Source organism: Manihot esculenta, chromosome 16 (genome assembly GCF_001659605.2).
Source record: "Manihot esculenta cultivar AM560-2 chromosome 16, M.esculenta_v8, whole genome shotgun sequence".
Lineage (NCBI taxonomy): Eukaryota > Viridiplantae > Streptophyta > Magnoliopsida > Malpighiales > Euphorbiaceae > Manihot > Manihot esculenta.
In genome coordinates this window covers 6,656,212-6,669,887 of record NC_035176.2, presented here as the reverse complement: position 1 = coordinate 6,669,887, position 13,676 = coordinate 6,656,212, and the positions used below count along the sequence as shown (strand labels likewise).

The window sequence follows — 13,676 nt, the reverse complement described above, 5'->3', positions numbered from 1 at the left end:
GAAATTTATGTTAATATCTTTTTATAAATAAATTTATATCCATTTCAAAAAAAAATAAATTTATATTAATTTAATAAAACTTAAAAAAATTGAATTTTTTTGCAAGCAAAGAGGCAAAATTAAACATTACACCTAAAAAATGATTACTTATTGTTTTTAATTTTACAAACAAAAACATAAAAATTTGGTAAAAAACAAGGCCTCGACTTTGGTGCGCCTTATCTTCTAATAGTCCAAATCCAAATTAAACAAACTCATACGTCCTCTCCATGGCCCAGTTATCACACATGTCAAAAGTACATTGGTGAAGTCATCGTGGCGGGCAGCTCTATGCCTCTACCTTCGCTAGCTTTATGATTTTTCTTTTTTCACGAGATTGCATTGAATTATGTCTGAGGTAAGATTAGCCGTTTTCGCATAAAACTGAAAAATTGAATTGAATTGATTTATTGAATTAAATTGGTTTAATTTTTTATTTAATTAGTATGATTTAAATTTTTTTATATATTTTTAATTTTTAATTTAATTTAATTAATTATATAAAGAATAAAAAATAAATAAAACTGAACCGATTTTATTTTACTTATATATTTTTATAAATTTTTTTAAAAATTAAATTTATGTAAATAGATTTTTGAAAAATTTAGTGCTTAGGTAAGGAACCACTGCTATTGATTTTTTTTTTCCTGAAATTTACTGTTGGAAATTCATGGAAATAGCTTATTTACTGTTATTGAATTTCTTGTACATTTGGGATAATTGTTGTTGTGTTTTAGGTTCTTAAGACTTAGAATTGGGACTAGAGCAGTAAAGGCCGGATGGGAAATTCAATTTTTAGGCGTTATTCTTAGCCAACGGTTTGGTTTTAAATTAAAATCGAACCATATCAAATTAATTCAATTTAATTTAATTTTTGTAATTTTAATTCAATTTTAATTATTATTTTTTATATAAATTAATTTTTTAATTTTTTAATTTCAGTTCAATTTAAAATTAAATCGACCGAATGTTCTATTTAAAGGCTAATTATAAAATGAGTGAGACCACGTGATATTTTATCAGCGAAAATGAATGGACCAAGTGATATTTTCTTTTATTTTTCTTAAAAGAGAAGTGCAAGAACCCAAACATTTTGTTTTACGTTGACAGAACCACGTTGCAGGTTCAGTGCTAGCTCTTCAGGAGTAACGAAACATGACCATTGATGCTTGCCTATGGGAAGCTGCAAGCATGGTTATCTATTATTAGCAACTCTATAATGAAGACGTCCCACAACGACATATCCCAACACTGGAACTCTGAAACCAAGATCAATCGCAATGGTTTTACAGCAATGCTTGAATCCCACATGAAAAATTAACAAATAAGAGAATGACGATACAATGCAAGTCTTACCAAATGCAGAAGGTACTCTGCTACGACAATGGCAATTGCATATGATTTCATAGATCGATTAATTGTTGAAAGCACAGTAGCTCCACCTGGATTAGTTAATGCTGACAGAGTCTTGCAGAATTCGGCAGGATCCGGTACGTGCTCAATTACCTTGAGTGGAAATAAATGAATTTAAAAACAAATTTAAGTAAGGAAAAATTACTATTTAGTCTTTATAGTATATCAAAATTTATTAGTTGGTCTCTCTATTTTAAAAAATATATTAAAAAATTCCTAACATCTTAAAAAGTTTTCTAATTAGTTCATTCATTAATTTTAGCTCTACTTTTTCCACTTGCTTAAAACTCATCACCCTGCTTATAATGGTGTAAACGAGCTGACCCTAGTTTTCGAGAACCCATATTGACAGGCTTGGCTCATTGAATTTTCTTGCTCAATTCAAGTTGGGATTTTCTTTAAGAGTTATATCAGGAAAGAGTTCACAAGTATGCAAAGATCACACACAAATCAACACGGACCTATATACTGAGCCCACATGCATGCATGATTACAAAGAGAGAGAGAACCTCTAGTGCAATCACAACATCAAACATCTTTTGCTCCTCAACTAGCTTTTCTGTCCATCAAAAGAAAATATTGGATAGGATATTTATGTTAATGCAATTTAAATATTTAATAAACATTTGAACCTCAAACCTCAAACCTTTATTTGAATATGATTAGTCCAAGCTCAAGTAAGCACATCTTTACTCGTCGACTCTTGACTCAAGCCCATTCATTCACCTCAGTTCTTTTAATTCAAAAATCATGATACGGTATTAAAGTAGGTTTAGGTCCAATTTCAATTTCAATTCAATTCAAATTCCTGATGTCAGTCGTTGCATTTCAAGGTTTCAGGGATGGTCATTCCAGTTATCATCCAAGGCTGAGCAAAATTTGAAATCGAAAAAATCTATCAAATTGAATTAATTTAAAATTTTGATTCGATTTTTTATTTATTTCTGTTCGATTTGACTTTTAATTTTAAAATTTTTGATTATTTTAGTTCGATTCGCAGAAAAAAATTAAAAAAATCAAACCGAACCGATTAGTGATAGTAATATATTATTTTCAATAATACAAAGATATTAGATCATATTAAAATTAAAATATTTCGATTAAATTTTAAAATAATAAAAATAAAGTGTAAAAAAATAAAAAAATTATTAAAAATTTAAACCGATCAAATCAAATTGAATTGAATCAAATCAAATGATTCGATTTAATTTTTTTACTAAAATCGATTCGATTTGATTTTTATAAATACTAAAATTTTAATTTTTAATTTATTCGATTCAATTCGATTTTAAATCAAACCGACCGAATGATCACCCTAACCGATTCAAAGCGTCTCACGTCTAAAGATTACAAAAATTTCAATGGGTTTATAAGGACATGGACCGACTAACTAATTGGCAAGTTTTGACGTTTTAGAAATGGTTGATCTAAGTCCAAGTAAGTCCATATTTACTCATAAACTCTTAACTCAAGCCTATTCCTTCGTGTCTACCCTTCAAGTGTATGAGACAAAACAATGGAACATTGAATGTGTATAGGAAAAAAAACATTATTGGAAAAAAAACACATTATTGGAAAGCTTGAGATATGAACAGAATTTGCACGTACCAGCAGTTGTGCAACGGTATTCAATGGTCGAAGTCACTGGGTCAGAATCCTGTATATATTCAACTTAAAAGCCTAAAAGAAGAAGGTTCTGAACTCAAAGTAAAATAGAGATAGATTAAAGGCTAGCAATTCTCCACATCACACTCGGCAAATATTCATTTAAAATTATTTAGGCAAGCGCTGGTTGAGTTATTATTTTTTTTAATGGACACCATTTCGCCCATCTCTGATGTCTGTCTCATCCCTTCCTGGAATTTGGAGAGGTGAAGACAAACAAAGAAGTAAATTCCTGATGGGTTGTGACTGTAGCAGGTCCTAACACCAAATCTACCCTGTCAGTATCCAATAAGCAATGAGCATCCAAATCTATGTCCTAGCCATGAATAATAATCAGTGAAGAACTATGTGGACAACAGATAAGTTGTTAGAAAAAATATTACAGTATCCTTTTAGAAACAGAGATGATGCAAGTTTAGCTGATAACACATTTGCATTGAGAAGTTTAGGATGTGAAATGAGCATACAGCATGAAGGCGGGCCATCTTGATATTTTTCTCCAAAGCATCGATGCCTGTTACAGTTGCTCCCATTCGAGCTAAAGGTTGAAGAACCAAAACAAACAATAAGCACCAGATGCCAAACAATACTTAGCCAACTTGAATATGCACAAATATACTAGCGAAACAATTATTAATTCTGCAGACAAAATATTGAGACATTTTATACGTAATTGCCAACTTACAGAATATGTCTGCTACAGGATGGATAACAATAACAAGGAACTTCATTAGCTCAAGGTAAAAATATATACCTCAGAAAGACGTCCTCCACCACAGCCAACATCAACAATGCTTAGTCCTTCAAAAGGCCTAGCCATCTGTGGATCCTTCCTGAAACATAGCTGATGTTATTATTTTCAACAAGTACAACCTTCTTATTTCAGACACATATCTCCAGGAGAAAGAGACTCAATGAGAAAATCCAGGCCATCCAAGAAACAATGACAAAAAACCCAAGAGAGAAAGAGAAAATAGGAAGAATACATAAAGAAAATCCACCTGAAATGTTGACAAAGTGTGGAGCGGATAAAAGCAAGTCTATTTGGATTCATCGCATGCACTGGTTTATATGGTCCTTCAGGATCCCAACTGCAAAATGCTTTATTTAAATTTAATATTATATAGTAACAAATCTAATGCCAAACAAAAGGATTTCAGGCATGGTTCTCTAAATTAAGCAAAAGCAACGAAATATCAATTTTTTTTCCTAAATATAAGAGTAAATTCTACCCAAACGCAAATGAGTTTTCATTTAGTTCATGAAGATCAAATAAAACAACAGAGATTAAGCAAAAACGTTACCGGATCAAAGAAAAATATTCCTAAATTAGATTGAATCAAAGCAGAGATAGCAAAAGAAAATACACGAGAAGATTAAAATATATAATAAATAGAAAACGAACTGAGGGACTGAGAAACGAAGAAAAGAAAATGACCAAGTGTGAGCAATTTTTCAAATCATGCAAAAATTGAAATTTATTTTTAAAATCATGCACGATCCAAAAATATTTTCGGATTCTGTGTGTCAACGCACTGGATTCGGCAGTCATACTGCGGAACCCAGAAGTTCGCCACCAATGATGGCGAACTTTATGATGTTCGCCACTCATGGTGGCGAACATAGCTTGTTCGGCACCATGTGGCATGTTCGGCAACAATGGTGCCGAACATGCATAATTCAATGCTTCGTCAGAAATTCCTGACGAAGCATTGACCGCGTGCATGTAGAGCTACGCGGCTCTGCATGCACAGTCCTCGACAAAGGAGACTTTGGCTTTAAAGCCAAAGTCTCGACTCTTCTTCTTCTCTTTCCCCTTCAAAATTTTTCATCCTCCTTCTCCTCCGCAGCCTTCTCTTCTCTCTCTCCATCGCCGGAAGCCTTCATCTTCAGCAAATCTTCTTCTTCAAATCTTCTTCTCCAGCACAAGCGATCTCTTTCCATCACAGGTTTTTATTTAAACTTTTATTTTTAAATATGTATATATAATTTTCTCACTTAATATATAAAAAATAAAAGCAAAAAATAAAATATTAAATTATAATAAAAAAAATAGAAGTTGTTATATAATTATTAGAAATTATTATTAGAAAAAGTAAAAAATAAAAGCCAAAAATATTATTAATATAAGTTGTTATATAAATATTAGAAATTTAAAAAAAGTTAAATTTAATAAATTAAATAGTTAATTTTTTTAATGAGTTAATATTTTAGTTATAATAATTTTTGTTATAAATATAATAAATTAATTTTATATTTAAGTTATTATAAATTTTGTTGAATATATAATAAAATTAAAGATTTTTAAAATAAATAATAATTAAGAAAATTAAAAGAAATAATTTTTTTATAAATATAGTAATTTTATTATTAAAAATTTTTTATTATTAAAAATTTTTCATCCGTAATAATGTTTTATTATTTTATTTTTATAATATAATAATAAATAAATTATATAGTATTAATTTTATGTAATGTTTAAGTTTTTTAAATATTTTTTAATAAATAATAAAATTTAATATTTTTTAAATTAATAATAATTGAGAAAATAAAAAGAAATAATTTTTTTATAAATGATATAGTATTATTTTTGAAAATATTTCATCTGTAATAATGTTTTATTATTTTAAAATTATTATTTATTTTATTTTTATATCATAATAATAAATAAATTATATAATAGTAATTTTATTATATGTTTCAGTTTATGTAAATATTTTTGAAAATCAAATAAAATTTAATATTTTTTTAAAAAGTATTATTTAAAAGAAAAAAATATGAAATTTTTTTAAGAATATATATATATTTTTTAAAATTATGTAATCCGATTGATTTTTTTTATTGTTTAAATATAACTTTATTTTTTGTATTATAATATTATGTAAATTGATTAGAAATAATTTTAATTTTTGTTTAAGTTATTTTAAATAATTGTTAATATGTAATGAAATTTAATTTTGCTAAATGAATATAATTAAAAATGTAATAAAATTTAATAATTTTTTAATTGTAAAATTAAAATATTAAAAAAATATTATGTATTATTTTATTTTTAAATTTGTAATGTACTGTTAAATTTAGACTTAGTTATGAATGAAATTTTGTTGTGATTTTAGGATGAAATATTGGTGTGATAGAATATTTGTTGAGATTTTTAATAGAGTATTTGTTGTGATTTTTGGATAGAATATTTTTGAAGTAGTTGTATTTGTTGTGATTTTATGGTATAATATGTGTAGAATATGTATGTTATTGTAGTGTTAAATTATATACATTTATTTAGTGAATAAATAATGTTTGAATATTGTTAGTGATTTTGAATATTGTTTAGTTGGTGAATGTGTATTAGTATAACATTTTATTGTGGTGTGAATTTGTATAATTAGATATGGAAGAAAGGCGCAACCGTCGTGACAGACGTGATTATATTTTACCTGGTTCCAATGATCCATCGTTGCTATATGGACAAGCCGAACATAGGTCTGAGGCTATATGGCAACAAAATATAGAAAGTGGGGCAATAGGTTGTAGAAGAACGGGTACAGTTTTACATTTGGGTGAAATACCAGATCAAATAATACCTCACCTACGACGGTCGGGTTTTTATGGTGTAATCCGGTTAGGTTTTTTTGCATTAGATTGGCATTTAATTACGGCTCTTGTTGAGAGGTAGCGACCAGAGACACATACATTTATGTTTCCTGAAGGAGAAATGACTATAACCCTTCAGGATGTAGGGCTAATAACCGGGTTGCCTGTCAATGGTGCAGCTGTTACAGGCCGATCACGCCACCATTGGCCTTCAGTTTATGAGGCGTTATTAGGTGTCATTCCACCTAATAATGCCATTAGAGGGTGTTATCTGAAACTAAGTTGGCTTGCTGAGGAATTTAGTCAACTTCCCGATGATGCTGATGAGGAAGTTGTTCATAGGTTTGCAAGAGCATACATTATGAGAGCGATTGGATCCATATTTGGTGATACATCTGCGTCGCGGGTGAACTTAATGTTTCTACCTTTGTTAGCCGATCTTGAGGACGCTGGTAATTATAGCTGGGGTGGGGCATGTCTAGCATAGTTGTATAGACAGTTATGTAAGGCGACAAATCCTGAAGTTATGCAAATGTCTGGTCCCTTATTTATAGTTCAGATATGGGCATGGGACCGAATCACAGCAGTATCGCCGGCACTGTCAGACAGAGCACCACATCATGATGCTCCACTAGGCAGCAGGTATGTGATATTATGTAATCGTTAAATTTTATTTCATATTTAATATTAAATATTTAAATAAATATTTGCTAATATAATTGGTTGTGCAGGTGGAGTAATGCCAGACATGTTACAGAGGTAGTCACCCACGTACTCGTGGAGCTGCGATATCAGCTTGATAGATTATTACCCGAGCAGGTACTAATATTAATAAATGAACTAATATTTTGAACCTACATTAATTATTGCATAACAATTGAATGTTCATTGCAGGTACTTTGGGAGCCGTACACTGATGCCCTGCCACATATTGAGTAATGGACTCTCGAGGTTTTATTTATTTTGTTTGACCTCCAGTCCATCTCATTACGTATTTGAGAAGATCTCGGACGTCCCTTCTTTCTGATTCTAGAAATATCAGGCACATGAGGAAGTCCATCTGTTGGAGGCCAATAGTCAGGGTGTCCAAGAGGATGGAATGTGTACGCGTAACATTGTATGGTACGATCCATTTTATAATACTCAGATATAAATTGTTCGTAGTCAATTGAATGGGACATGCATGCTGCAATTACATGTGAACATGGTATCCTCATCTCCTGAAATTTGCCACATGTGCATGTTTGATCCATGAGTTTGACCACTTATTTTTGCCTATCATTTGCTGTAATTATTTCACAAACCATGGTCTGACTGTTGAACCGTCTAACTCTATGTCCATTGGCCTTAATGGCATTAGCACGCAGAGTTTCACTGCAAGACTGAGTGAAAACATAGCCCTTACTTTGTTGCTCCAAAAAAGTTGTCCTCCGCATATCAAAATAATGAACACACTGGAAAAATATTTTTTCCACCATTGCCGTTATAGGCAACGCTCTAAATCCTTTCATCATGCCATTCAGGGATTCAGCCATGTTTGTTGTCATCACGCCATATCTCTGTCCACCATCGTGTGATCTTGTCCACTTCTCTAAATTTATCTTAATTGCCCAATCGTATGATTCAGGGTGCACCTCCCGAATATTGTTCATTGCTTCATAAAACTTTCTTTTCTGATTTTCATTCGCTGATATAAAGGACAAGTTCATAAAAGTAAAATTAGCATAAGTAAAATGTGACATTAAATTTTTAAAATTATGCATACTTCGTATTGAAACATGAAACATACCTGCCTTGCGCAACGCTTCCTTTATTGCTGCATTTTTGAATGTCTTATTATAATTACTCAAAACATGTCTGATGCAGTAACGATGATGACCAGCTGGAGGTTGCCACCAATCTTTCTGCATCGCCTTCAAAATTCCAGCATGTCGATCTGAAATTACACACAAATCTTCTCGGTTGGTTACAAAGATCCTTAAGCAATCCATAAACCATGACCAATTGTCCCCGTCCTCCTTATCCACAATGGCAAAAGCTAATGGAAATAGTTGATTATTTCCATCAAGTGCGGTTGCACACAGTATACACCCAGTGTATTTTTCGTATAAGAATGTCCCATCGATTGAGATAACAGGTCGGCAATGTTTAAATCCCTCAATCGATTGCTTAAAAGCCCAAAACATACGGTCAAATACACGACACATCGGATTTAATCGCTCATTTATCCAATATGGATTATCTTTAATCATGTATACTGTTTCTGGGTTAAAATGATGAAGAGCAGTCATGAATCTACGCAAACAACTGTATGATTCATCCCAACCCCCATAAAGCCTTGCAATTGCCTTCTGCTTAGCTTTCCATGTTTTCTGATAAGACGGCTCGTATCCATATTTATCCCGCACTTCAGCTTGTAGGGCAGCAATTTTTATATCGGGCTGCTGTTCAATTAATGCAAAGATAAATAAACAAATAAAATTTTCATCCAATTGGCTATGGTTTTTTGTCACCTGAGGATTCGTACATATGTGTGGTCCACTATATCTTGTAATCTTCCATACATCCTCTCCTTCTTTCTTGGATGCTCGAAGCCTCCATGCACACCCACTGTCTTTGTCTTTACACTTTATAGAATAAGTCTTCTCTCTTGTTTCATGATAACAAAATTGATGATGATGCCTTAGATGATATTCTTTTGCAGCCGCAGCCACTGCATCTCTCGAAGAAAATATCATCCCAATTGAAAAGTCTTTAGAAGGATCCCAAAAGGAACGGCCTTCTGGCCTATCATAAGGATCCACCCTCAGCAAATCGAAGTCTATTTCTGCGTATGGGGGAGGATGAACAACAGGCACAATAGGATTAGGAAATTATGTGTTGTAATATTGAGACTCACTCCCACGATCCTCCTGAACATTGTCATCATCATCATCCTCAGTAGACATCCATGAATCATCGTCATCGTCATCTTCGTCCTCATCCTCATCCTCGTTCTCATTCTCTACTGCATCAGATAAATTAATTGACGGCCCTGCAAGACTATCAGATAAACCATAATCATCAACTACATTTTGCTCTTCACATGGTTCATCATTTGATTCCACAGCAGTTCCAGGACCAATATCAGCATCCTCATTTGTAGTATCAACATAGCGAAGTATCTTAACATATATTTCAATACCAGGTATACCACCAATTTGATATAAGTAATTAAACATACTAGATATATCATCTTCACCCCATATCTCCATACATTCAAATTTCAATGATCCATCTACAATTATAGGCTTTCTAAAACTAATTGTCTCTATAAATTCATTATTCCCGGATATTCCAATTGCACGAGCAATTTTACCAACCAGTTGATTAAAACTTATCTGTTTACCCATTGGAATAATCTTTGAAAAACTTCCATCATAATCGTAACCATTACAACTATTTATAATATTACCATCCCAATGAATATTAGCATATGCAGGAATCGCCATTTATCTGATAAAAACAAAAATAGATTAATAAATAATTTTATCTCAATTTACTATATACTTAAAAAAAATAAAAATTTAGAATATAAAATATTTAAAACTTACCTGTGTTTTTTTTTGTAGTCGAATCGATAAGAGTAGATATAATAATTTGAAAAAATTTATAGAGAGGAATAAATAATTTATAGAACGCAATATGATGAGATATAATGCAGATTTTGAGTAGTTTATAGAGTAATGGATGAAGTATTTTATAGAGAAATCAAAAAGGAATAGGCTAAAGAGATTTATATAGAGTGGTGTATTATAGAATAATTTTTACAGGAAGCAAGACCAGAAAGCAAGAGCAGAAAGCAAGCAGTGTAAGACTATGGGTGAGCCATGGAATAATTTATAAAGAGGGCCGGGAGTAGCCGTTGGGCGAGCCGTTGGAATTTGCCGTTGAAATTGTTGGCCAGTTCGCCACTGACAGTGGCGAACTAGCCGTTGAAAATGTTGGCTAGTTCGGCACTGACAGTGCCGAACTAGCCGTTGGAATTTTGCGCACATGTTTCTGTTCAATCACGGGCCATTGGCAGCTTTAAGTGACTTGTTCGGCACCTTGGGTGCCGAACAAGTCACGCTGGAAGCCACGGGACTGCTCCCGTGGCATGGCGCGGCTTGTTGAGTGCCGAACAAACGAGTTCACCACTCATAGTAGCGAACATCATGTAGTTCGCCACCATAAGTGGCGAACATCATGAAGTTCGCCACCATAGATGGCGAACTACTGGGTTCGGCAGTGTGACTGCCGAATCAATTCGTTGACACATAAAATCCAAAAATATTTTCGGAACCTGCATGATTTTAAAAATAAATTTTATTTTTTGCATGATTTGAAAAATTGCTCACCAAGTGTCTGCAATGGCGGAGAATTTAGCAAGCGTGTCATCATTCAAAGATAACTTATGTTGTGATTTCTCGTCGACAGTCTTGCCATTACCAAGCGGTGATGAAGGAGGAGTAGTTGACATTGGTCGGTAAGAGAAGAATTTTCCGGTGGCATTGAAGAATCGATTAGGATATCGAATTGCTCCCATCAGCAGCTTTGACGCCATGGCCGTGCTGTCCAATAGCAGAGAAAACTGCGAAACTTGTATTATAGAGGAGAACCTGTTACTTATCTTCTTCCTTACCTCTTTCTCTCTCAGTGCATACACTCCATTTGCCCTTCCAATTCTGAGTTTTCTCTCTGTCCTGAATCTTAAACCTTCCTTAAAATGCAATTTAATTTAAATGAAAAAAATTAAATTAAATAATAAATTTTACAGAATTAGAATTATCCATAATTTTATAAAAAAATAATTTTTTTTTGAATCAAAAAAAAAAAAAAAATATTTTTTTAAAGTGGTACAACTGCACAAGGCAAAATGATGATGATAATCTAATATGTATAAGTATTAGTTAATTATATATATTTGTAATTTTTTTTATATATTTATATTTTTTATATAAAATAAATTTTAAATAATTATTGATATTATAAATAATAGAAAAACATAATTAATAAAATATAAGCATTAATATAAAATTTTAATTGATTCAAACTTTTTATCAACATTAAAATAAACAGTAACATTATTTTTTTAAATGAATATTTAAATATATCTACTTTAAATATAATAGTTTCAATTTTTATTTTTTTATAAAAAATAAATTGTTATGAAATTTATAATAATAAAATAAATATAAAATATATGAAGATATAATTTATAATAAAATATAATATTTATTTTGAAATTAGTTAATATTAATTTTTTAATTAATTGAATTTATTTTTAAATTATGTACGACAATTAAATTTAATAATTTTGTTTAAAATTACAAATTTATTAATAAAAATAATTTATGCATTCATTATTATTATTATTTTAAATTAATAATATCATCATTTATAAATAAAATGAAACCGTGTTGAAAATAATTAATATTTATAAATTAAAATATCATGTTAAAAATTTTTAGAAGAAAAAGATATAATAAAAATAATACATAAGCTATTTTAATTATTTTGAAATTTAATTTAATACATTAAAAATAATTTGTATAGATATAAATTATTTTTTTATAATTATATGATTATTTAATTATCCTATTCTTTTTTTAAAAAAATAAAATATTACTAAATTTATTGACTTTGATATATATATATATACATATTTATTTAATTAATTTAAATAAATTAAGATAATAAAAATTATTGTTCATTTTAAAATTTAAATATAATTATAAAGAATTATAACAACAACTTATTATATGATAATTTTATATAATTAAAATTATTAATTGTTTAAATTATATAAAGAAGTTTTTAGATTATATTAAAATTGTTAGATTTTTTTTATATAATTGATAGTTGATTTTTAAAATTATTATAATCAGTTTAATTATTATTTTATAATTTTAATTTTATAAATTTAAACTTATTATCTAATAATTTAATTTTACTATAATTATTTTAATATTTTAATATTCTTAATTAAAAATTAATTTATCATTCTTCGCATTATATTATCATTTATTATTCTATAATTTTTAATATTGAAATTTGAATTTTTTTACTATTCATGTATATCCTAAAAGTTATATACTTATTTACAATTTTAAATTAATTCTAATAATAATTATTATTTTTACTTTAAAAATAAAATATAATTTTTATGATTAAAAGATCAACACATTATCTAATAATGTTTATATTATCAAAACTATTATTTTTATATATTTTTTTAACTAATTAATATTTAATTTTTATTTTTAATATAATTATTAATAATTAGAAGAATCATTTATTATCGAATAGTTTAATATTAATAAAATTTTTATTTTATATTATTTTTCATAATTATTTAATATTTAAATATAAATCTAACTATTTTAATATTTTTAATTAATATTTAAATTTATTATTTAATAATCTTATTTAAAAAATTAATTTAAATATTATCAAAATTATTATTTTTAATAATTATCTTATATAATTATCAAATAAAATTAATTAAACTCGTAAATAAGAAATTTAAACATACATTTAAATGATAAATATTTAAAACTATTTAAAAAATTATTTAAATAATAAAATAATTATATATTTTAAAATTTAAAACTAATTGTAAATAATTAAATAATATAAGAGCAAAAATGACAATTCTATTATTTTCCTCTTTTCACTTTTATATATAATATATATTATATATAATTTATTTAATACATCATCTTCAGATTTTCTCACCCTAGCTTTCTCACGTACGTTTAGAATCTAAATAACTCTCCCTTTCCTATTTTGTTATATTTGTTACCTATTTGTTACCTTATAAGTACGGTTGACCATTCGGTCAGTTTTGTTCAAAATTAAACTGAATCGAATAAATTAAAAATTAAACTGAATCGAATAAATTAAAAATTAAAATTTTCGTATTTATAAAAATCAAACCGAATTAA

General features: G+C 28.9%; 1 protein-coding gene and 2 long non-coding RNA genes across 4 annotated transcripts; 1 reads left to right on the top strand and 2 right to left on the bottom strand.

Moving 5' to 3' along the window:
- Positions 1 to 1,080: 1,080 nt before the first annotated feature.
- LOC110603544 lies at positions 1,081 to 2,382 on the bottom strand. Its single transcript, XR_002486146.1, has 3 exons — positions 1,914 to 2,382; positions 1,396 to 1,545; positions 1,081 to 1,298 (listed from the first exon to the last, which is right to left on the bottom strand). It is a non-coding gene; the product is annotated as an uncharacterized LOC110603544 (long non-coding RNA).
- A 1,016-nt stretch (positions 2,383 to 3,398) lies between these two features.
- On the bottom strand, positions 3,399 to 11,419 carry LOC110603542 (ubiquinone biosynthesis O-methyltransferase, mitochondrial-like). Of its 2 annotated transcripts, none has more exons than XR_002486144.2 (4): positions 4,422 to 4,563; positions 4,119 to 4,208; positions 3,872 to 3,950; positions 3,399 to 3,655 (listed from the first exon to the last, which is right to left on the bottom strand). XR_002486144.2 is itself a non-coding variant. In XM_021741296.2 (4 exons), the coding sequence occupies exons 1-4, from the start codon at positions 11,291 to 11,293 to the stop codon at positions 3,635 to 3,637; spliced, it is 396 nt and encodes a 131-aa protein (XP_021596988.1). In that variant the 5' UTR covers positions 11,294 to 11,419; the 3' UTR covers positions 3,399 to 3,634. The 2 variants fall into 2 exon arrangements, 1 of the variants encoding a protein (XP_021596988.1); XM_021741296.2 differs by lacking the exon at positions 4,422 to 4,563 and adding an exon at positions 11,088 to 11,419.
- Positions 4,752 to 9,167, top strand: LOC110603543. The gene is made up of 5 exons (XR_002486145.2): positions 4,752 to 5,066; positions 6,504 to 7,350; positions 7,440 to 7,527; positions 7,603 to 7,830; positions 8,575 to 9,167. It is a non-coding gene; the product is annotated as an uncharacterized LOC110603543 (long non-coding RNA).
- Positions 11,420 to 13,676: the final 2,257 nt, after the last annotated feature.

Coding starts and splice junctions, on each gene's coding strand:
- LOC110603542 (XM_021741296.2), bottom strand. CDS start 11,293: ATGGCGTCAAAGCTGCTGATGGGAGCAATTCGATATCCTAATCGATTC. Junction 4,209..11,087: donor TCCGCCATTGCAGACACTTG/GTGAGCAATTTT, acceptor AGCATTTTGCAG/TTGGGATCCTGAAGGACCAT. Junction 3,656..3,871: donor GTGGAGGACGTCTTTCTGAG/GTATATATTTTT, acceptor TTCAACCTTTAG/CTCGAATGGGAGCAACTGTA.